The sequence below is a fragment of the Pristiophorus japonicus genome, chromosome 5 (assembly GCF_044704955.1).
Source record: "Pristiophorus japonicus isolate sPriJap1 chromosome 5, sPriJap1.hap1, whole genome shotgun sequence".
In the NCBI taxonomy this organism is placed as follows: Eukaryota; Metazoa; Chordata; class Chondrichthyes; family Pristiophoridae; genus Pristiophorus; species Pristiophorus japonicus.
In genome coordinates this window covers 57087211-57111866 of record NC_091981.1, presented here as the reverse complement: position 1 = coordinate 57111866, position 24656 = coordinate 57087211, and the positions used below count along the sequence as shown (strand labels likewise).

Genomic DNA, 24656 nt, shown 5'->3' with positions numbered 1-24656 from the left:
TTGCTTATCTACCCAGGACTTGGATTTGATTGTTCTCGAACAGTAAACAAGCGGAGTGTGTTTTAAATGGAAATGATTATATTTAAAAATTGCACATTTTTTCATATTTTTTATATAAAGGACAATCTATTGTGTTTCAATTCAAAGTTGTTTCATTTGAATTGCCTGTTAGTGAGTTTTTTCAAGCACAATGAATATAAGTGCTCTTTTAATCATAGAAACATAGAAAATAGGTGCAGGAGTAGGGCATTCGGCCCTTCGAGCCTGCACCACCATTCAATAAGATCATGGCTGATCATTCCCTCAGTACCCTTTCCTGCTTTCTTTCCATACCCCTTGATCCCCTTAGCCGTAAGGGCCATATCTAACTCCCTCTTGAATATATCCAACGAACTGTCATCAACAACTCTCTGTGGCAGAGAATTCCACAGGTTAACAACTCTCTGAGTGAAGAAGTTTCTTCTCATCTCAGTCCTATATGGCCTACCCCTTATCCTAAGACTATGTCCCCTGGTTCTGGACTTCCCCAACATCGGGAACATTCTTCCCACATCTAACCTGTCCAGTCCCGTCAGAATCTTATACGTTTCTATGAGATCCCCTCTCATCCTTCTAAACTCCAGTGAATAAAGGTCCAGTTGATCCAGTCTCTCCTCATATGACAGTCCCGCCATCCCCAGAATTAGTCTGGTAAACCCTCGCTGCACTCCCTCAATAGCAAGAACATCCTTCCTCAGATTAGGAGACCAAAACTGTACACAATATTTCAGGTGAGGCCTCACTAAGGCCCTGTACAACTGCAGTAAGACCTCCCTGCTCCTATACTCAAATCCCCTAGCTATGAAGGCCAACATACCATTTGCCGCCTTCACTGTCTGCTGTACCTGCCTGCCCACTTTCAGTGACTGATGAACCATGACACCCAGGTCTCGTTGCACCTCCCCTTTTCCTAATCTGCCGCCATCCAGATAATATTTTGCCTTATTGTTTTTGCCCCCAAAATGGATAACCTCACATTTATCCACATTATACTGCATCTGCCATGCATTTGCCCACTCACCTAACCTGTCCAAGTCACCCTGCAGCCTCTTTGCATCCTCTTCACAGCTCACACCGCCACCCAGTTTAGTGTCATCCGCAAACTTGGGAGATATTACACTCAATTCCTTCATCTAAATCGTTAATGTATATTGTAAAGAGCTGGGGTCCCAGCACTGAGCCCTGCGGCACTCCACTAGTCACTGCCTGCCATTCTGAAAAGGACCCGTTTATTCCGACTCTCTGCTTCCTGTCTGCCAACCAGTTCTCTATCCACGTCACTACATTACCCCCAATACCATGCGCTTTGACTTTGTACACCAATCTCTTGTGCGGCACCTTGTCAAAAGCCTTCTGAAAATCCAAATACACCACATCCACTGGTTCTCCCTTGTCCACTCTGCTGGTTACATCCTCAAAAAATTCCAGAAGATTCGTCAAGCATGATTTCCCTTTCATAAATCCATGCTGACTTGGTCCGATCCTGTCACTGCTTTCCAAATGCGCTGCTATTTCATCCTTAATGATTGATTCCAACATTTTCCCTACTCCTGATGTCAGGCTAACCGGTCTATAATTACCCGCTCTCTCTCCCTCCCTTTTTAAAAAGTGGTGTTACATTAGCTACCCTCCAGTCTATAGGAACTAATACAGAGTCGATAGAATGTTGGAAAATGATCACCAATGCATCCACTATTTCTAGGGCCACTTCCTTAAGCACTCTGAGATGCAGATTATCAGGCCCCGGGGATTTATCGGTCTTCAATCCCATCAGTTTCCCTAACACAATTTCCTGCCTAATAAAGATATCCTTCAGTTCCTCCTTCTCACTAGACCTACTGTCCCCTAGTACAATCGGAAGGTTATTTGTGCCTTCCTTCGTGAAGACAGAACCAAAATATTTATTCAATTGGTCTGCCATTTCTTTATTCCCCATTATAAATTCACCCGAATCCGACTGCAAGGGACCTACGTTTGTCTTTATTAATCTTTTTCTCTTCACATATTTATAGAAGCTTTTGCAGTCAGCTTTTATGCTCCCTGCAAGCTTCCTCTCGTACTCTATTTTCCCCCTCTTAATTAAGCCCTTAGTCTTCCTCTCTTGAATTCTAAATTTCTCCCAGTCCTCAGGTTTGTTGCTTTTCTAGCTAAATTATATGCTCTTCCTTGGCTTTAACACTATCCTTAATTTCCCTAGTTAGCCACGGTTGAGCCACCTTCCCCGTTTTATTTTTACTCCAGACAGGGATGTACAATTGCTGAAGTTCATCGACCACAGAAAGTTGTTGAGGCCAATTCACTAAATATATTCAAAAAGGAGTTAGATGGAGTCCTTACTACTAGGGGAATCAAGGGGTATGGTGAGAAAGCAGGAATGGGGTACTGAAGTTGCATGTTCAGCCATGAACTCATTGAATGACAGTGCAGGCTAGAAGGGCCGAATGGCCTATTCCTGCATCTATTTTCTATGTTTCTATGTGAACTTTAAATGTTTAATTCAAGTTGCTTAATTCAAATTATGACCCAATTCAATTTTTTTGTGCAAAAATAAAACAAGCCTTGGAATTAACAGGTGTAGACTGTAATGATATTTCCTGAGCCAGCGCTAGCAATGCTCCACCCCCCAGCTGCCCCCCACCCCCCCCAATAAACCCAGTGCACTGGGAGTTGTATCAATTTCAACAGTTGCATTTTTAAGATCAGAATAAAAATCCATTCTCAAACGGGCCAAAATATAAACTGTCATAACATTAACAGGAAAGTCTACATAGGACCATCAAATGCGCACAAGGGTTTCTAAGGGACACAGATAACTAAACTGCAGGTCAGGCACATGTTAAATCAGGCCCATTGTAATTTGCGATTTATTTATTCTTCCCCTTAACATTTTGTCTTTCTCTGTCCCAGAATGAGATGAATGTGATTCTCAAACCCCTATCTGACAGAATGCAGGCGATCCAAAACTTTCGAGAGAAGAATCGTGGCAGCAAGCTGTTCAACCACCTGTCAGCTGTTAGCGAGAGCATCGCTGCACTGGGGTGGGTTGCAGTGGTAAGTGGAAAGATTTACTATTGAATGAATGCAGTCGTGTGAGTGGGTGCTATTCACAGGCTCCCAGTTTCAGCATGGCAGACAGCTGCTATCTCCCTCTCTAGCCCATTAGTGCTTTGACCATACATGATGAGGCTGTGTTCAGGTTTGCATGGCCTTTTTCAAAAATGTTGTCAAATTTAAGAGAAGCCCTCAGTGTTTTAAAATGTGCAACCAAATCTTTAACTTTCTAAAGCACAATAGCAAAACTCATGTTGTCCACTACCTGTCTGAAACCTGAGATTAAAATTGCAGGCATAAAACTATTGCATGGGGACTATTTGTAGTGCCAAACTTGTCCAAGCTGCAGTCCTGAGACTATAGTAAAAGCAGTCCCTCGAGCCTGTTTCGTCATTCAGTTAGATCATGGCTGATCTGTATCTCAACACCATTTGCCTGCCTTGGTTCCATATCCCTTAATAAACTTACCGTACAAAAATCTATCAATCTCAGTTTTGAAAGTTGACCTAGCCTAAACAACTTTTTGGGGGAAGAGCGTTCCAGATTTCCACTACTGGGGACACATGTTCCAGCTTTATATCTGACCTTTTGATGCTCAGCCAGCTTAGTCTTATTTTTGTTCCGAATTCTTACTTGCTGGTTTGTCTTGTTTGAATATTGTGGGCCTGGAGGTTTGGAATGGGCTGCTTTATACCATTATTTCCTCGCTGGTGGATAAATCCTAAATCAGAACAGGATCTGTTAGCACGAGCAACTTGAAAATTAATGGGAATTCACAGGCACTGAGCCTCCAAGGTACACACCTATACAGCCCATGAAAACACAAAAGCTGGCTCACCAATGTTATATGTAACATCTGTTTTGTTAACTTGTGTGTGAAGGGTGTCGGTGCTAGGGAACAGAACACTTTGTATTTTGGGCACTCAATGTTGGCATCAAGTGCTTGAACATTTGGACCTGCAAGGCAGCTGTCGAACAGAACAATTGTCATTGATGTGGTTCTGTTGTGAATGGCAGCTATTGAATGAGAAATTGGATAAACAATTCTCTGAAAATGGTACACCCGTGCTCTCTTCCAAAATATACCATCTCATAATCCGAGATCGAGGAATCATGTTGGTATCTTACAACCAATAATACCATATAACTGTATTTAGTGCCCTGCTTATCAGAATAGAAATCTTCAGTGGGACAGTTTTTAGAAACTCCGTGATGATGTTAGCAGATGATAAGCATTTACCTGACTTTCTCTACAAGGCTGGGCACTTTGAAAAAAATTTTCCACTATGCCCATATTGCCCTGTGGCCCTGTATGTTACAACTCCAGGCTCTGTCCTATTGGTTAGTAATGTAACTCTCAAGATTATTGAATTATTCTATTTTTAAACGTATCAAAGTAATGAATGGAGCCCTAGCTATTTAACTTAACTTTTTTTAATCTGATCTAATCCACTTGCTGGTGGTTATATCACTGATGAGGTAGCTCACTCCTCTTGCTTTACCCAAGGACCAAATGAAAGAGCGATGGGGGAAAAGCAGGGGAGTGGGACTAATTGGCTAGCTCTTTCAAAGAGCTGGCACAGGTACGATGGGCCGAATGGGTTCCTTCTGTACTGTATCAGTCTATGAAAGCAACAAAGCTTTGTGACATCTGCTTTACTGGTTATTAACTGGGCAACAAGTTAGTAAACAGCTTTCTGTTGAATCTAATGCTTTTTTCTGCAATTTCTCTTTTCTATGCATCCTTCCTCACCTGACACTGCTATTTTGTTATGAACTTAGGCCCCTAAGCCAGGTCCTTATGTCAAGGAGATGAACGATGCGGCCACCTTCTATACTAACAGGGTGTTAAAGGAGTACAAGGACATGTAAGTTTGCCTTTCTTGCCCTCCTAGCCTTAGGTGTGTTCTGTTTAAATTAGTTGCTTGCATATTCTGCATGATATTGGGAATAAATTCCAAGGGTAGCACTATAAAATATTTTGAAAACAAATTAAGAGGAGTTCAATGATAACTTAAAATTCAATTTTACATCATGGCAACATTGTGTTCAGTAAGGGAGCTTGAAAGATAATATTTAGTGAAACTTATTTAGAGATTAATACATTGGGTAGCTACAGCCCCCCATAGCTCATAGCTGTTCCTTCTAGTTTCCCACTGCTCAGCTTTCCACTCCCAACACACGTACGGTTAACTATCTCTTTCCCCCTCACCACCACTGAAAACGAGAGTCAATGGTCAAAGAACAAATGAATAATCGAGGCGATGCATTACTAGTTAGGGCTGGGACTGAGGTGCAAGTTTCTTATCACGTGGTGCTCACCTTTCACTTTCCTATTTTTCAATGCCGTCGGTCGAAGACCAACAGACAAATAAACCTAAAGCAAAATATTGCAGATGTTGAAAATCTAAAATCAAAACAGAAAATGCTGGAAATACTCAGCAGGTCAGGCAGCATCTGTGGAGAGAGAAACAGAGTTAACGTTTCAAGGCCTTTTTTTATCAGAAATGGTCATCGACCAGAGGCATTTACCCTGTGTTTCGCGCTTCACACGTTGCCTAACCGGCGGAGTATTTCCCGCATTTTCTGTTTTTAATGGTCCAGAAATTTCAGTCGGCTGCTTCCCGCGGGCAATCGGACAAAAAGCTTTTTTTTTAAAATGCGCACTTAGCTTATCCTGCTGCACCCATGTGAGTTCCTAGTGCTGAGGCCTCCACTGACTGCACGTCGCAGCGCGTGCACATCAGGACATACGCAGGGCTGGAATTACTGTCACATGGCTCTGGGCAGCCAATCAGGTAAAGTATGTTCTCATTCATAATAATGGGAACTCCGTAAGTTGGAGTTCCATTATTATAAATGAGAAACAGCCCCCAAAACACATAAAACTAATAATAAAAATTATAAAAATTACACCACATATTTTTATTAATTTAAATTAGTTATTTATGTAATCTAAAAAATATATATATTGATTTTCTTTTTAAATTATGCTTTAAAATAAACTTACCATAGTGGGGAGGGTTTTTAACAATAAAATGTTTTTATAATATTTTAAAATGTTTGTGTATTTTAAAACTTTTATACCTGTAAAAGTAGGCTATGCACCTGCTTTTATCAGGCACAAGAGATTTGAGGACATTTGCTGGGCAAGATATGGGTAAATCCCACAATCTTGTCCTTGCAAATGTTCTCGCTCCCGAGATACGGAAGATCTATCAAGCTCCAGTTTGACGGATCGGAAAAGCCGTTTTTCAGCACATGCGCATTGTGCGCTGAAAACCGGCTTTTGCGATGCCTTCCCGGGTCCGTAGACACAGTACAGACCCCGGAGGCCGGATTTTCTGCCCCAATATAAATAATGCCTTTATCCATTTCATTTCCTGATAGGTGAATTGGTGGTTAGATTATCTGTGTTTCTCTGGCACACCAGTGGCATTTGGTAGGCATGAATTCTTTCTGAAATCCCTTGATAGTATTTTGTTGATAAGTATCAGATTCCAGAGGTGCAAAATTGGCCGATAGAATAATGGGCTAGAAATTGGGGGGTTTAATCGACACCTGGTAGCGCCAGAATCGGGCGAACAAGTGACGGCCACCGCTCTTCTGCCAGCTGGCAGGGGGTCCCACGGCAGCTGCCATTTTCGGATGGCAAGCAGTATTGCCGATATTAGCGATCGCGAAAATTATGGAAATTATGCAGATTGTGACGTCACACACTTGATGCCCAATCTGTGAGTTTGGAGTTCGCTGTTCAACATACCGGCATGCCTTAAGTGCGATGAGCTGAGCAAGCATTAACAAGCAGGAAGGAGGCCCCAGCAGTGATATTTAAAGGGATCATTAACTACTTCTTGCAGCTGACATATCTCTGCAATTTGACTGGCTCCGTGCAACTTTCTGCAACTCCAGTCTTTCAAGGTTCTACGGTAACAGGGAGTGTTGTTGGAAATGGAGAACTCCTTCATTATTATTTAAAGGATTCTGCTAATAGCACTTGCTCACAGTCATGGGAGCTCTACATGCCCTCGAATCTTCAGAAGAGGGAGCGGAGGCAGTGAAGATGATGAGAAGATGCGCACAGAGGGAGGAGGAGGGGCAGGAGGGCTCTCAACAGGCCGTACCCACCTAGGGTCTTCCGAGAGCGCTTCTCTTATATCCACTTAAGCAAGGAGCAGTGTATTAAGAGACTTTGATTCAGCAAGGAGATGGTCACAGAACTCTGCCACCTCCTGCAACCAGACCTGCAGCCTGAGAGCAGGGTCACCATGGCTCTCCCAGTGGCAGTCAACATCACCGTTGGCCCTCAATTTCTTCGCCAGCGGATCCGTCCAGTCTGCAGCAGGAGACATAGCTAACATCTTACATTTTGCCGTCCATTGCTGCATCTGGGAGGTCACTGAGTTTCTTTACACCAGAAGGGACAACATTGTCTTCTCTTTGAGCAGAGAGAAGCAGGATGAGTGTGCATGTGACTTTACCAGGATAGCGGGCTACCTCATGGTGCAGGGCGCCATCCACTGCACCCACATGGCCTTTTTTAAAAAAAAAAAAATAAAAAAAAATTTGATTCTGGGATATGGGCGTCGTTGGCAAGGCCAGCATTTATTGCCCATCCCTAATTGCCCTTGAGAAGTTGGTGGTGAGCTGCCACCTTGAACTGCTGCAGTCTGAGATGTTAGCTATGTCTCCTTTCACGACCACCGGTGGTCTCCAAGTCTTTACAGCCAATTAAGTACTTTTTGAGGTGTAGTCACTGTTGTAATGTAGGAAATGTAGCAGCCAATTTGCGCACAGGAAGCTCCCCTCAAAACAGCAACGTGATAACGACAAGATAATCTGTTTGTGACGTTGATTCAGGGATAAATATTAGTCAGGACACCAGGGATAACTCGCCTGCTCATTTTTGAAATAGTGCCATGTGCTCTTTTACCTGATAGAGCAGACAAATCCTCGGTTTAATGTCTCATTCGAAAGGGGGCACCTCCGACAGTGCAGCACTTCCTCAATAGTGCACTGGAGTGTCAGCCTAGATTTTTTTTTTTTGTGCTCAAATCTATGGAGTGGGGCTTGAACCCACAAACTTCTAACTCAGAGACGAGGGTACTACCAACTGAGCCACGGCTGACACCCAACGATCTTCCATAACCGCAAAGGCTACCACTCTCTTAATGCACAGTTGGTGTGCAACCACACCCAGCGCTTCCTGATGGTCAATGCCCGCTAGCCTGGCAACATCCAAGATGCCTTCATCCTGCGTCAGTCCAGAATGCCAGCAATCTTCCAGCCACCACAGCAAACTCGACGGTGACAGCTCGGAGACAAGGGCTATCCGCTCTGCACCTGGCTGATGACTCCCCTCTGCAGCCTCAACACTCATGCCCAGCATTCAAATAATGGGAGTCATGCATCCACCAGGAACATCATTGAGCAGACCATCAGGCTACTGAAGCAACAGTTCCGCTGCCTTGACCGCTTGGGAAGAACTCGTGGGTGTCCCATTTTATGGTGGTCTGCTGCATGCTCCACAACTTGGCCACCATAAGGGCGCAAACCTTGCCAGCAGCAATTGCGGGACCACCTCAGGGAGAACAAGAAACGGGAGCAATAGGAACAGGAAGAGGATGGGCTGCCAGACTACATCCCCATCATACCATCCCTCTGTCACAGAATATCACAGCGTCCTCCTGGGCACAAAGCTGAAATGACAGTCATTACAAAAGATTCCAAACAAAATGAATACATTATCAAAAATCGATTCACACATATTTACAGTAATTATGAATAATTACCCTTGTGCAATCCCTTAGTGCCTGTTGTTTGGGCACCCTTTCTTATCCTAGTGCTCCTACAAAGTGCTCCCCCAGTAGCTGCAACATGGCTGGTGAAAGGCTGTTGAGTTTCCATGGACTGCCTCGAGCAGTTCTGGCCCGAGAAGGCCCAGTTGCAGACTGCATCACCTCGGCATAGGTGGCAGCAGTTTGGTCCGGCTGGCTGACTGCCATTGCCCTTTCCGCTGCCTGAGTGACAGTGGTGAGAACAGGAACGCTGTCCTTTTGAGAGAGGACAGCAGTGTCCTGCTCCACTGACCCACTGCCACTCCCCTGGGGCTGCTGCAACACCCTGCAAGCCCCGGTCGACACTGGTAAACCCAGCCACAATGATAGCAGTCTGAGCTTGGGTGGCATCAAGCTGAGGTTGCATGAGAGCAGTCTGCGCTTCCACTGCAGCACTAAGATGGTGGATCTCTGCTGCCTGTGCTGTAATGGCAGCCGTGACATTGGCCATCACACGCAGCATCATGTCTGGGTCGACACAGCCTCTTCAGGAGTTTTCCATCATCTCCAGCCTGGAAATCCTGGTCTCAAGGCTCTGTACAGCGCCCCGTGCAATGTTGGAGGCGGCCTCTTCCATGCTCCTTGACATAGCCTAGAGGCGCTCTGGGACACTTGCCATTGCACCTAGGTGAAAGTGAGAATTTGATGTGCCTGTCCATCTTCTGAAGATCGCCCCATCGAGGTCCTCATCCAAGTCCTGTGCAGCAGAACCCAACCTCAAGGGAGCTGGCCCCCGATCTACCCATTCCCCCTGGTCTTGCTGTAGCTCATTTGTGCCCGGTGCCTCACCCTGTGCAGATCCCACCTTCACTAGCCTCTAAAGTACGCCAGTTTCTGAGCTGGTGTCTGCGAGTGACAGCTGTAGTGATGTTCTGTTGTTTTCTTCTTCCCCTCTCCCTCTCTCCTGTGCATCACCTAGGGGACAGGCTGCTTGGTTGTTGGTGATTTTCTGAAAGCAGAAAGGCACAAAAGTCGGGTTATGTTGAGGCGGGGTGGGGGGAAGCAAGCTATGCACACATACAGCATCAGCAGCTTGAGAGTGAGAAGAAATTGTGCGATGAGGGGTAAGTGGGATGTGAGAAGAAGGATTAGGAATGACCATACCATTGATGTCCCCAAGGGGTTCAACCTCGCCCGTTGCCACAGCCTCTATGATCTGCCACCAAATTATGTCCAGCACGCTCTCCTTCAGCTGCCTGAGGTTGTGGGTGGCAGCTTGCCCCCTGCCTGTCTGCAACCTTGGCCTGCAAGAGAAAGAGAAGTGTGAGAGTGAATGTGTGCAATATGTGTGGGTGATAGCTATTCAACTATGGCAGGACATCAGTGTGTGCAAGTTGTGAGATGTGGGTGTGAGTGTTGCAGCGGTGGTAAGGTTAAGAGAGTGAAGTGAAGCTCTGAATGTGAGGTGTGAGTGGTGATCATAAAATCATGGAATGGTTACAGCACAGAAGGTAGCCATTTGGTCCATCAAGCCTGTGTTGGCTTTCAACAAGAGAAATTCAGCTAGTCCCAAAAAGTTGAGTGCTAGGCGTGTGGGGCATTGAATAGTGTATGAGGCTTGTGGTGCAGATGGTGGGATAAGGCATTTGCTGAAGCCTTCACTAATCTTCACATGACGTGTGAGGTCATTAAACTTCTTTCGGCACTAGATGGCCGACCTCAACACCACAGTACTGACTGTGACCTGAACGGCTATCTCCTGCCTCAGCCTTCGCAATGTGTGTGGCAAGGGAACAGCCCGTCTCCTCTGAACGGCCACAACCAGTGCCTCCAGAGCCGTGTTGGAAAATCTCCAGGCTCTCTCCCTTTGAGGATACTCTGCCATGGCTTTGCAGTACCCTCCTTCTTCTTCTTGCATCTGCAGCTCTGAGTGGTTTGACAATGAGGTGCATTGATGCAGTAGCATCAGTGCACCTTCTCTTTAAATACTGAGTAAAGCCTGTGCCACACATGACTGGGAATTAGACTGGCCCCGATATTGATCCAGCTGTTGAGCGTAAAGCCAATGAGCATCAGTTTTAGCACTGAAATAAGACGTAAATCACGTTAACGAGGACTGAGCATGAATTTTGCGTGCTACCTCGACCATTTTGAAGTGCCGCAGCTTAACATCCTTGGGCCTTAACATTGCGCGTTTCATGGCCATATCGAATTTCTAGGCCCATAATTCTGCTTATAGCCAAATCTCACTCATTATGGGGCAAAGATCTCGATACAGGGGGTCTTTTGTTTTGCATTTTTTATGCATGCAGCCGAGGGTGTGGATTACAGTTTTCATTTGAACTTCTGACAAAGGAAATGCTGTGTATGGTGTTGCACTGCGTGCCATATGACACGTGCTTAAGGACTCGGCTGTCTGAAACCTTCTGAACAAGTCCCTTCAGAGCATTAGTCACCCCCAGACACTCTGCACAACAGGTGCAGTTGGCTAATCAATGACGGGCATCCAATAGAAAATGTATCAATTTCTAATTGCAGTCATTAGAGAGAGATGTTTTATTCTTTAACCACTTACTTCATCTGCAGTTAACTCTGTGTGTGGAGTCTGTGCAGATCAAAGGCTCCCCTGATCACTCAAAACATTAAACACACCACACGGCGCAGTTCTGAGCTATGCAGCTCAGGAAAGTATCAGATTTGACCGACAATCTGGACTGAATTTGCTGATCTGTGGTTGGGGGTGGCGCGATAATTGGTCTCTCATCTCCATATCACTAGGCTTGGTGGAGTAGGTGGCAGGGGGAAGATTCAACTGGTGATCGTACCCCCACAGTCCAGTGCATGTGGGGGGATGTTGCACAAGGACAGGATTGGGCTCACACTTGCAAACGGCTACTTGGGTGAGGTACAAAAGGGCTGCCGATGTCTATTGATCCACATCCAAGTATGAATCAAAGCCTTCAAGAGAGCAGGATTCAAAAATAAGAACACTGACAGAAAGTGCCATGTAAATTCCAAATAACTAGCTTGAGAGGCTAGAGATCATACAATCTGAGGACTGTTTCAAGTAGCGATGGCCAGCAAGCACTTAAGGTCCTCCCTCACATGTCCTTCCACTAGTGGTCCTTCAAGAAGAAGTCATCCAAACATGAAGACAGGCGGCAGGTTGTCATCCTCTTTTAGCCTTACATTGAACAGCCCAGCTCTTCACTACGGAGAGGGTTTGTATTCTTGGTGCATGTCTAGGTCTCCCTGCCTATTGTCCAAATGGATCAGGTATCTTCTGACAGGCAGCAGGAAACGGTGTGGTTTATACAAAGTTATATCTTGGCTGGCCATTTACTGGGGCATTGAATCCCACCGATTCTATTAGTGTCTGGGTGCATTAGGAGAGTGGTAAACTCCTTCAATATAGCCTGAAAAACAAATGAAGCCCTTCCACCCCAACCTGCACCACAACATTGTGGCCTGAGTAAACCAGACTGAACCTTCCCAAACTCTGCTCACTTTTGTTCCTATAAGCAAGAACGAACCATTTCATCCCATTCATGGATGGAAAGTCATGAACCACCTGCAACTATTTTGAGTTGTACCTGTAAAACTACCTGCAATCTCTGAGGGGTGGAGAGAGGGCAAGGTTCCCCACCAGTAACGTGCGGTAAATCAATCCTGGGTCCTAGAGGTAAAACAGCAATGTTCAAACCAATGGCACCTTGCAGCACAGTCTTCTCGACTCCCAAGTTGCAAAAGAATCTTCGAGGCAATGAGAGCTGAAACTATTAGCCTCATTATTTTGTCATTCCTAAAAAATCTGGTTATTTTTTCCTGTCATGACGACAAAATAAATTTAAACAACTTCCTCAAACTTCCTCACTGTACTTCAGGGCATGTGATTAGTTGACCGCATGTCCTAAATCCTCTGATTCCAAGTAACTGATACCAGCTAATCTGCTTCCAATTGGGCCTCACTCGCTGAACAGATCTCCCAGGTGCCCAAGAGTTGAGCCAACCCACAAGTCTTCAAAGGTTCTTTGTGGACATTGGCCAATGACAATAACCTGTGGAGAAACAGCTAGGGAAGGTTTCTGATTAGCATGGTATTCAGAGCTAGATTCCAGATAGCCCAAAGGATAGTTTCTACCAGAGGAATGTATTCTGGTTATCCAGAAATAGCTGCATTCCCCTGTTTTAAATAAGATCACAGCAAAGGGTCAAGGAGCATTTAACTGCAGTAGTCTGTGTGCTCCAGTTAGCCAGACCCTTTCAAATAAGAACATAAGAACTAGGAGCAGGAGTAGACCATATGGCCCCTCGAGCCTGCTCTGCCATTTAATACGATCATGGCTGATCCAATCATGGACTCGGGTCCACTTCCCTGCCCGCTCCCCAAAACCCCTTATTCCCTTACTGTCTATCTCTGTCTTAAATTTATTCAATGTCTCAGCTTCCACAGCTCTCTGAGGCAGCAAATTCCACAGATTTACAACCCTCTGAGAGAAGAAATTCCCCCTCATCTCAGTTTTAAATGGGCGGCCCCTTATTCTAAAATCTTTTAAATGATTCCCACATTCCAGAACAGCACTGGAAGACTCCATCTATTGCACATGCTGTACTGCCTTATTGGAAAAGTCTGTTCTGCGCATGTATGCATAAGCACCCAACTCATCTAGCTTATCTCACCATTTTTTTCCTCCCTAATTTTTCTCTTCCAACATTTTCCCTTTCCCTCTTCTGAAAGTGTTGGCACTGTGCTCGGGTATGATTGCTTTGGGGCCAGGGCCTTCCTGAAGAAAAATAACAATTGTTTTCCCCATTAAAGTGCACTTCCTGCATAATTGTGCTGTTAAAACATATTCTAGCACCAGGAATTTAAAAATCGGCTCATTATTTGGGATTATTTAGATATTATATTTAGTGTGAAAAAAGAAACTAACTGCTGGCTGAAGTAGATCTTCATGCTAAATAGCTTCAGTGAACTTCTTACCAAGTTAATCTCAAATAAAAACCAAAAATGCTGGAAATACTCAGCAGGTCAGGCAGCATCTGTGGAGAGAGAAACAGCGTTAATGTTTCAGGTCGATGACCTTTCATCAGAACTGGAAAGAGTTAGATGTAAGGATTTTAAGCAAGTGTAGGGGCAGGGAAAGGGGGGCGGCGGGAGGAAAGCAGAAGAGATTAATCTCAATGTTGTTTGGTGTTGATATTCTCTTAAATCTCTCTTCACCTACAGTGATAAGAGACATGTAGAATGGGTCAAATCGTTCCTTAGTATCTGGACACAGCTTCAGGCCTACATCAAGGAACACCACACCACTGGGCTCTCGTGGAATACGGCTGTAAGTATCCTCAGCTTCATGCAGCATTAACATTAACATAGCTTAATGGATCTGCGCTGGTGTCTTTCTCCATGTGAGTCACCAGTCAATTTCTACTCTCCTGTTCACTCCCAGCTCCATTTTAACATAGCTTGTGCCTGAAAAGAAAGAGACAATTCCCTTTTAAACGACTCTGCTTCAATGGCATTCTGTGACAAAGAATTCCACATTCTAAACTCTCTACTTCTCTTCAGATATTAGAATATGTAAGAAAAAAAACAAAGAACTTGTGTTTCTGTAGCGTCATTCACAGCCTCAGGACATCCTAAAGCCATCATCATAGGCAGTCTCTTGAAACGAGGATGACTTGCTTCCACGCCAAAAAAGGATGAGTTCACAGGTGTTTCAATGAAGGACCAAATATTCCAGGTCCTGAACTACATCCTGAAGGGTGGAAGATGCCTGTGCGTGGATTTTTTTAACGTGTGGTGACCGTTGCACACCAGCCATCACACGGGCTTGACAGAGCTAGGTCTTGGTCCAGTGGCAAGGGTTATCCAAGACAACTGGAGACCTGCTCTGCTGCACGGGCCTAATGCGCACACATATCGCAGTGTGGGCAGGCCCGTGCTGCCCCTGGTCCCTCACTGTACACCCCCCCCCCCCCCCCTGTACACCCTGTACACACCCCTCCTCACTGTACACCCCTTCACTGTACACCCAGTATACCCCCCTCACTGTAGACCCTGTACACACCCCCCTCACTGTACACCTTGTACACACACCCCCTCACTGTAGCACTTCACAGCCAATTAAGTAGTTTTGAAGTGTTGTAGGAAATGAAAGAAACGCAGTAGCTAATTTTGCAAACAGCAAAGTCCCACAAACAGCAATGTGATAACGACCAGATAATGTTGGTCAAAGGATAAATATTGGCCAGGACACACAGGAGAGTTCACCTGCTGTTCTTCAAAATAGTGCCATGGAACCTTTTAGGTCCACCTAAGAGGGCAGTCAGAGTCTCGGTTTAACGTCTCATCTGAAAGACAGCACCTCCAACCGTGCAGAACCCCCTCAGTATGGCACTGGAATGTTAGTCTTGATTTCATGCTCAAGTCGCTGGAGTGGTAATTGAACCCATGACTTCTGATTCAGATGAAAGTGCTATCAACTGAGCCATAGGCAGCGAGGTTGCCCCTTGTAGATCAGATAAGGAATTGGTAAATTCCAATATACAATTCCCAATAAATACCAACACTCAAAACCCATGTATTAATGAATCACTGGTCTGCTCTTTGAAACATGACACCATTTAATTAAAAGGTAGAGCTCTGGGAAGTGGAGCACTGTATACAGGAAGAGTTTAATCTTTATTTCAATGGCAGATCACAATAGCTTTGTTGCTTATGTTTTCTGTAGTAGGTGGAGTTAGAGCCTGGCGATCATTTTGCAAATCTTCGGAAGTTGAGAGTTTGCACCTTCGAGATCATTTTAAAGCATGCATTGCATTTTCCATTTTAATGATGCCAGTGCCAGTACTGTGCATCGAGGGGCAAAACCTAAATCTTCCTCTCCCCCGCCCCACCCCCAAAAAATGAGATGTCCTTTTAAAATACAAGCTGCATGACAACACAGGGTGTAATGCCAGAGGTAAGTCATTGTGAACAGAACAAAAGGTTAAGGAAGAAAGAGACTTGCATTTATATAGTGCCTTTCATGACCACCAGGTGTCTCAAAGCACTTTACAGCCAATGACGTACTTTTGAAGTGTAGTCACTGTTGTAATGTGGGAAACATGGCAGCTAATTTGCGCACAGCAAACTCCCACAAGCAGCAATGTGCTAATGACCAAATAATCTGTTTTTGTTGTGTTGATTGCGAGATAAATATTGGACAGGACACTGGGGATAGCGTCATGGGATCTTTTACGTCCACCTGAGAGCAGACGGCCTCGGTTTAACGTCTCATCCGAAAGACAGCACCCCCGACAGTGCAGCACTCCCTCAGTAGTGCACTGGAGTGTCAAGAGATTTTTTTTAAGTTTCTTAAAAATTTGAATTTTTATAATCGAAAGTAGGTGCAGTAGTAGGCCCTTCGAGCCTGCACCACCATTCAATAAGATCATGGCTGATCATTCACCTCAGTACCCCTTTCCTGCTTTCTCTCCATACCCCTTGATCCTTTTAGCCGTAAGGGCCATATCTAACTCCCTCTTGAATATATCCAACTGGCATCAACAACTCTTTGCACTAGGGAATTCCACAGGTTAACAACTCTCTGAAGAGAACTCCTCATCTGAGTCCTAAATGGCTTATCCCTTATCATTAGACTGTGTCCCCTGGTTCTGGACTTCCCCAACATTGGGAACATTTTTCCAGCATCTAACCTGTCCAGTCCCGACAGAATTTTAAGTTTCTATGAGATCCCCTCTCATCCTTCTAAACTCCAGTGAATAAATGTCCAGTTGATCCAGTCTCTCCTCATATGTCAGTCCTGCCATCCCCGGAATCAGTCTGGCGAACCCTCGCTGCACTCCCTCAATAGCAAGAACGTCCTTCCTCAGATTAGGAGACCAAAACTGAACACACTATTCCAGGTGAGGCTTCACCAAGGCCCTGTACAACTGCAGTAAGACCTCCCTGCTCCTATACTCAAATCCCCTAGTTATGAAGGCCAACATACCATTTGCCTTCTTCACCGCCTGATGTACCTGCATGCCAACTTTCAATGACTGATGTACCATGACTCCCAGGTCTCGTTGCACCTCCCCTTTTCCTAATCTATCGCCATTGATATTCTGCCTTCCTGTTTTTGCCACCAAAGTGGATAACCTCACATTTATCCACATTATACTGCATCTACCATGCATTTGCCCACTCACCTAACCTGTTCAAGTCACCCTGCAGCCTCTTAGCATCCTCCTCACAGCTCACACCGCCACCCAGCTTAGCGTCATCCGCAAACTTGGAGATATTACACTCAATTCCTTCATCTAAATCACTAATGTATATTGTAAATAGCTGGGGTCCCAGCACTGAGCCCTGCGGCACCTCACTAGTCACTGCCTGCCATTCTGAAAAGGACCCGTTTATCCCTACTCTCTGCTTCCTGTCTGCCAACCAGTTCTCTATCCACGTCAGTACATTACGCCCAATGCCATCTGCGTTAATTTTGCACACCAATCTCTTGCGTGGGACCTTGTCAGAAACATTTTGAAAGTCCAAATACCACATCCACTGATTCTCCCTTGTCCACTCTACTAGTGACATCCTCAAAAAATTCCAGAAGATTTGTCAAACATGATTTCCCTTTCATAAATCTATGCTGACTTGGACCTGTCCTGTTACTGCTTTCCAAATGCGCTGTTATTTCATCTTTAATAATTGATTCCAACATTTTCCCCACTACTGATGTCAGGCTAACCGGTCTATAATTACCCGTTTTCTCTCTCCCTCCTTTCTTAAAAAGTGGGATTAAATTAACTACCCTCTAGTCCATAGGAACTGATCCAGAGTCGATAGACTGTTGCAAAATAATCACCAATGCATCCACTATTTCTAGGGCCACTTCCTTAAGTACTCTGGGATGCAGACTGTCAGGCCCCGGGGATTTGTCGGCCTTCAATCCCATCAATTTCCCTAACACAATTTCCCGCCTAATAAGGATTTCCTTCAGTTCCTCCTTCTCACTAGACCCTCGGTCCCCTAGTATTTCCGGAAGGTTATTTGTGTTTTCCTTCGTGAAGACAGAACAAAAGTATTTGTTCAACTGGTCTGCCATTTCTTTGTTCCCCATTATAAATTCACCTGAATCTGTCTTCACTAATCTTTTTCTCTTCACATATCTATAGAAGCTTTTGCAGTCAGTTTTTGTGTTCCCAGCAAGCTTCCTCTCATACTCTATTTTCCCCCTCCTAATTAATCCCTTTGTCCTCCTCTGCTGAATTCTGAATTTCTCCCAGTCCTCAGGTTTGCTGCTTTTTCTGGCCAATTTAAAAGCCTCTTCCTTGGATCTAACACTATCCTTAATTTCCCATGTTAGCCACGGTTGAGCCATCTTCCCCTTTTTATTTTTACTCCAGACAGGGAGGTGATCTTTAAATGTTTGCCATTGCCTAGCCGCTGTCAACCCTTTAAGTATCATTTGCTTATGGCGAAATTTGACACTCTGCAGAATTAAAATTAGTTTTTCAGGGTCATAACGGTTGTTTAGCAGTCACTACGCTGTCATCATCATAGGCAGTCCCTCGAAATCGAGGAAGACTTGCTTCCACTCCAAAAATGAGTTCTCAGGTGACTGTACAGTCCAATATGGGAATTACAGTCTCTGTCACAGGTGGGTCAAACAGTCGTTGAAGGAAAGGGTGGGTGGGGAGTCTGGTTTGCCGCACGCTCCTTCCACTGCCTGCGCTTGTCCTCCGCATGCTCTCGGCGATAAGACTTGAGGTGCTCGGCGTCCTCCCGGATGCTCTTCATCCACTTTGGGCAGTCTTGGGTCAGGGATTCCTAGGTGCCGGTGGGGATGTTACACTTTTATCAAGGTGGCCTTGAAATGTTTCCTCTGTTCACCTGGGGCTCACCTGCCGTGTAGGAGTTCTGAGTAGAGCGCTTGCTTTGGGAGTCTTGTGTCGGGCATGCGGATGATGTAGCGCCCAACGGAGCTGGTCGAGTGTGGTCAGTGCTTCGATGCTGGGGATGTTGGCCTGATTGAGAACACTGACGTTGGTGCGTCTATCCTCCCAGGGGATTTGCAGAATCTTGCTGGTGGTATTTCTCCAGCGCTTTGAGGTGTCTACTGTATATGGTCCACATCGCTGATCCATATAGGAGGGCGGTTATCACTGCAGCCCTGTAGACCATAAGCTTGTGCCTGATTTGAGGTCCTGGTCTTCGGACACTCTTCCTCAGGCAACTGAAGGCTGCGCTGGCACACTGGAGACGGTGTTGGCTCTCGTCGTCAATGTCTGCCCTTGTTGATAGTAGGCTCCGGAGGTATGGAAAATGGTCCACGTTGTCCAAGGCTGCGCCGTGAATTTTGCTGACTGGGGGGGCAGTGCTGTGTGGCGGGGTCAGGTTGGTGGAGGACCTTTGTCTTACGAATTTTTAGTGTAAGGCCCATGCCTTCGTACACCTCGGTGAAGGTGTTGATGATACCTTGGAGTTCAGCCTCTGAATGTGCACAGACACAAGCGTTGTCCGCATACTGTAGTTCGATGACAGGATGGGATAACCTTGGATCTAGCCTGGAGGCGACAGAGGTTGAACAGGTTACCATTGATTCTATAGTTTAGTTCCACTCCAGCTTGTTGAGCAGGAGATGGAGCATTGCAGCAAGGAAGATTGAGTAGAGGGTTGGCGCAGTGACACAGCCCTGCTTGACCACAGTCCGGACTTGGATTGGGTCTGTGGTGGATCCGTTGATCAGGATCACGGCTTGCATATCATCGTGGAGCAGGCGGTGGATGGTAACAAACTTTTGGGGGCCGCCAAAACGGAGGAGGATGCTCCATCGTCCATCGTGATTGACAGTGTCAAAGGGTTGGTGCTGTTCCCTGCACTTCTCCTGTAGTTGTCGCGTGGCGAAGATCATGTCCGTTGTACCCCTTAGTGAACAAAATCCGCATTGTGACTCTGGAAGGAGCTCATCAGCCACGGGGAAGACGGTTGAGAAGGATTCTTGCAATGACTTTCCCAGTGGCCGACAGCAGGGAGAGACTTCTGTAGTTGCCACAGTCAGACTTGTCCCCTTTTTTTAAAGATGGCCACGATTATGGCATCTCTGAGATCTCCCGGCATGCTCTCCTCCCTCCAGATAAGAGAGATGAGGTCATGCATTTCAGCCAGTAGTGCTTCTCCGCCATACTTTACTGCCTCAGCGGGGATTCCATCTGCTCCTGATGCCTTGTTGTTCTTGAGCTGTCGGATGGCCTTTATACCTTGTGCAGGGCTGGGGTTTTGCTGAAATGGTAGCGGGCAGCATGCTGCGGGATGGAATCGCGGACGCTCGTGTCAAAGGTAGAGTCTCGATTAAGGAAATCTTCTAAGTGCTCCTTCCAGCGGGCCCTGACTGCATCGGTGTCCTTAATGAGTGTCTCCCCGTTCTTGGCCAGCAGTGGGGTGGTGCTCTGAGTGCTTGGGCCGTAGATGGACTTAACTGCGGTGAAGAATCCTCGCGCGTCATGGCTGTTGACCAGCTGCTGAATCTCCTGTGCTCTCTCCCCACACAATCTATTCTTTAGGTCACATGTTATTTGTTGGACCTCGGCTTTCAGCCGTCTGTAGAGCTGCTTTGCTGCTCCCGAATTGGATCATTCTCATCAAACCAGTCCTGGTGTTTCCTGGTTGAGTTATGGTGGCCTGGAGGGCAGACCTTGCAAGTGCTGTGCACACTCTGCGTCTCGGGGTCATCGAGGGTCGCCAGGTTGTCAGTGAGCCGCTGGCTGTGTAGGGCACTATCGGGCTCAGTTACACCTAATCCAACAAGGCCTAACATTTAATGGTGTATTTAACAGCGATATTACCACGGAAATGCCAAAGTTTTTGTCAGTTTCACTGCTGGCTATGGGGAGGGCCACAGCGCAGCTAGTGTCGGAGCAGTGAATGACTGACTGCAACTTCAGCATTTGCACGTTTAATTGCGCATGCGCTACATCCTGAAGTTGCGGTCAGTTTCAAAGCGGTAATAACAGCGAACGCTGTTAATTCACCGTAATTACCCACCGCAAATTCCGGCTCAATATCTTTTCGACATTATACTACCCTTGCTTAACTTATTCCCTGTCAGAGTCTACTGGGAGAAAAGATTTTGATCATATTATGTAGAAGTAAAATGAAGAGTACATGGATGTTCACTCTTTCCGAAGTACTCTTGGTATGCTCTTTAAAGTTGAGCTGGGGAGGAGGGAGAACATTCACAGCTGTGAAATTAAGCTTAAATTCCAGTTACATATGACATGTCGCTGATAAATCCCAAGCTTAGCAGCATGAGTTGTCCTGTTTATTTTCAAAATTGAGAACTATTTACTGGGAAGATGAGCTGCTAATGAGAAATCCTATATGCATTCTGAGGGCAATAAATGTCAGTCTGTCCACAGCAAATTGGACCATTCGCCCTTGATTGTGCTGGAAAAGCACTGTGGTAGTGTGTTAAAATGTAATAACCTGCTGATTCCGGGGCTGATATTCGGAAGGTTACAGCCGCTGCCCCAGCATGTTCTGTGGCTCTCCTTCTGCCGGTATCTGAGGGTTGGCATCACTTCTGTGGAGCGGCAAGGAGTTCAGGTAGTCAGCCATGGCTCAGTGGGTAACACTCTCGCCTTCTGAGTCATCAAGTTGTGGGTTCAAGTCCCACTTCAGAGACTTGAGTACAAAAATCTAGGCTGACACTCCAGTGCAGTGCTGAGGGGGTGCTGCACTGATGGAGGTGCTGTCTTTCAGATGTGATGTTAAACCAAGATCCTGTCCGCCCTCAAAGAAGCATAGGGTCGATCCACCCAGTGTCCTGCCAATATTTATGTCTCACCAACATAACTAAAAGCAGATTATCTGGTCATTATCAAATTGGGTCCTTGCTGTGTGCACATTAGCTGCCGCGATTCCCACGTTACAACAGTGACTGCACTTCAAAACTACTTCATTGGCTGTAAAAAGCTCTGGAAGGTCCTGAGGTTCTGAAAGGTGCTATAGAAATGCAAGTTCTTTTTATTCATATCCATTTCAGGTAGAATAGTGGGGGGAAATCCAGGCCCCACTTTTAATTTTTCAACAAAAAACCAAAAAATGTGCACAGGAGAGCTTGAGGCTTCTCTCGCCGTGCCCTCACCAGCTGCCACTCCCCAGGATTGGAAAAGATGGGAGGGAAATTGGGAAAGAAAATAAATATATATGCAAAGGATTACTTTGTATAGTACTCTCCACCCCCAGCCTGATAATCTCCTTAAAACTAGTCTCTGTTGCATTGTCAAGCCTCGTTAGGCACTTTTTACATTGTAAAATTGGAGACCTATTTTAGCTCTTTTTCCAGCTGTTTCAGTGTATTTTTTTTAAATGGAGAGGTTGTGTACACTTATCTTGAGGAGTTGAGAGCAGCTGTGTCAGCACTTGCTGTTGACGTTCCCTCTTAACTGAGGTCGGCACAGGAGAAGCGTCCTGAGGTGTTTTAATGTGATCCAAATGCACTTTGCTGTGTTTAATTATGATGCATAAAGCCCAATTAGGAGCGAAACGGTGAACTTCAGGTCAGATATTGCATACCAGCAGAACGCCAAGGAATCTATATCCCTGGTGGGTAATTGTACCATTGATAGAAAATTCTAGAATATAAAAAAATGCCTACTTCAGGAAAATGCAGTGAGTTTTCAGTGTCCTCAAGAGTTAATGGGCTGGATTTTAGGCTTTTATGTTTTCGGGACAATAATGGCGGCTGGGGCGGGAAAGTTAGCGGCCGGAAATAGTTTGCGTCTTAGTAGTTAAGTTTGGGCATCTGGGCCCAGTGTCGGGGCGCAGTGTTAAGGGAGGCATTGTACACCTCTCTTGGCGCTAGGATGGGAAACTCCTGTGCTTAAACAGCCAGCCAGGGAGAGCCCCACTCGGTGGGGGGGGGGGGAAACCTAAAAGAAAATACAAAAACATTCCCAAAACATTGCCCACGCCACCGCAACACAAATTGGACAAGAAATGAAAAGAATAAACAATTGCACTTACTTTAGGAGTCTATTACCTACCTCTCCGCCAACGGGATGGTTGAACCGTCCTGATTTCCCAGGCGGTCATTGCGGGCGGGCGGACGGGTCGGGCAAGACTCTAAACCAGAGGCATTGCACACCCGGCACAGCTCTTCCGGCCGGTGCTGATTAGCACCGCCGCAAAACCCAACCCGAGGATCGCGACGGGGCGCTGGAGACCTCACTGCCACCTTTCACGTCTCTCTGGGGCGGCACCCAGAGCGCAAACAACCGGAAAATCCAGCCCAATATGGTTTTTTTTTTTAAAGATACACTTTTGTAATTTAAATCATTTATAGTTTACACCATCTCATCACATCACAGTCCGCCTTTACATTTTGTCTTTTACGATGAAAATCTGTATTTGTGGAAAACCCTTTCTGCACTCCCTCAAAATCAAACCATCCACTGCGTTACAGTAAAGGAAAGTTTACATAATGCACATGTCTTCTTTTTGAATGAAAGATAAGGTCACATTGCTTTTGACATTATTTTGTTGTTTGGATCCAAGGAGACCAAAGTCAGCGTATTCCAGTTCCTCACAAACCCATCGCTCAAACCGTTCCCTCATCCTGACAGCAGAATCATCCGCAGTGCTGCCAGTGGGATGAGGGAGCCTATTCTAACAATGTAAAGGTGGGTGTCACTTCCCCCCCCCCCCCCCCCACCAGTCATCTGGACTACACAAGCCCAAAGACAGCGATGAATAAATGAGGATGGTCAGCCTGCAATCTAATGTGGATGGGTTCAGATTATATCATTATTAAAACTGTTCCTCTTATACCCAGAGGTTAGGCCATCCTTTTTGAACACAGTGCAGGGGTCATTTTGACTTTGGCCGATAGTGTAAAATGGGCAATATCAGATCAGCCGCCCGTTACACATCTCTCCCAATTTTCAAATCGGTTGCATTCAGAAAAACCTGGTCTACATGCGGCCTAGCTGGTGGTCCTTAAAGGGACCACCAAAAAATACCTACCCGAGTGTGGAGTTAGGGAGGAGCAGAAGTGGTCCTTTGCCACTCCACTACAGTCCTGCAGACCGTTTTTGGTCCCTGCTCGCCTGCCTGTTTTTCCCCTGTAAGGACTGCCGGCAATGCAGCAGCCTGACTTTCCAAGCTTCTAGCTAGCGAGCTGCCTCGGCAGGCCGAGCAGGTGTCCCTAGTGGGGTTTAAAAACCTTCCAGAATTGTTCTGGAATCTCCAGGAATTAAAGATTAATTTCCAGGACGTTAAATCAAAGGGGCATTAAAAAAAATCATCAGGTCAAGTTATGAAGTTTCTTTTCTTTTCAATTGCCGCAGGAAAGCGGTGCACCCCGAAGATGGATGTGTGGGTCGAGCACTGGCGGGAGCATGGGGCGGGAGGTCATGTGATGAAACCTCCACGAATACATCCAACCAGAGTTGGCAACCCTAAGCCTGAGGCCCAATATCGGGTGCATCTCAGGCAGGGTAGTTGCTGAGAGATTGATTCCCCTGGCTGGAGAGTCAAGAACTAGGGGGCATGGTCTCAGGATAAGGGGTCAGCCATTTAAGACACAGATAAGGAGGACTTTATTCACTGAGGACTGTGAATCTTTGGAATTCTCTATCCCGCAGGGCTGTGGATGCTGAATCATTGAGTATATTCAAGGCTGAGATAGATAGATTTTTGAACTCTAGGGGGAATCAAGGGATATGGAGATCGGGCAGGAAAGTGGAGCTGAGGTCGAAGATCAATCATGAACTTATTGACGGGCGGAGCAGGCTCGA

At 45.8% G+C, this 24656-nt stretch overlaps 1 protein-coding gene across 2 annotated transcripts in view; it reads left to right on the top strand.

The window, feature by feature from the left end:
- cap2 (cyclase associated actin cytoskeleton regulatory protein 2) overlaps nucleotides 1-24656 on the top strand; it is a 221474-nt gene that overhangs the window by 154846 nt on the left and 41972 nt on the right. For both annotated transcript variants that reach the window (XM_070880658.1, XM_070880657.1), the window contains 3 exons: nucleotides 2947-3090; nucleotides 4873-4958; nucleotides 14098-14203. In XM_070880658.1, the coding sequence (XP_070736759.1) occupies nucleotides 2947-3090; nucleotides 4873-4958; nucleotides 14098-14203 (336 nt within the window). The remainder of the gene's footprint in view (nucleotides 1-2946; nucleotides 3091-4872; nucleotides 4959-14097; nucleotides 14204-24656) is intronic.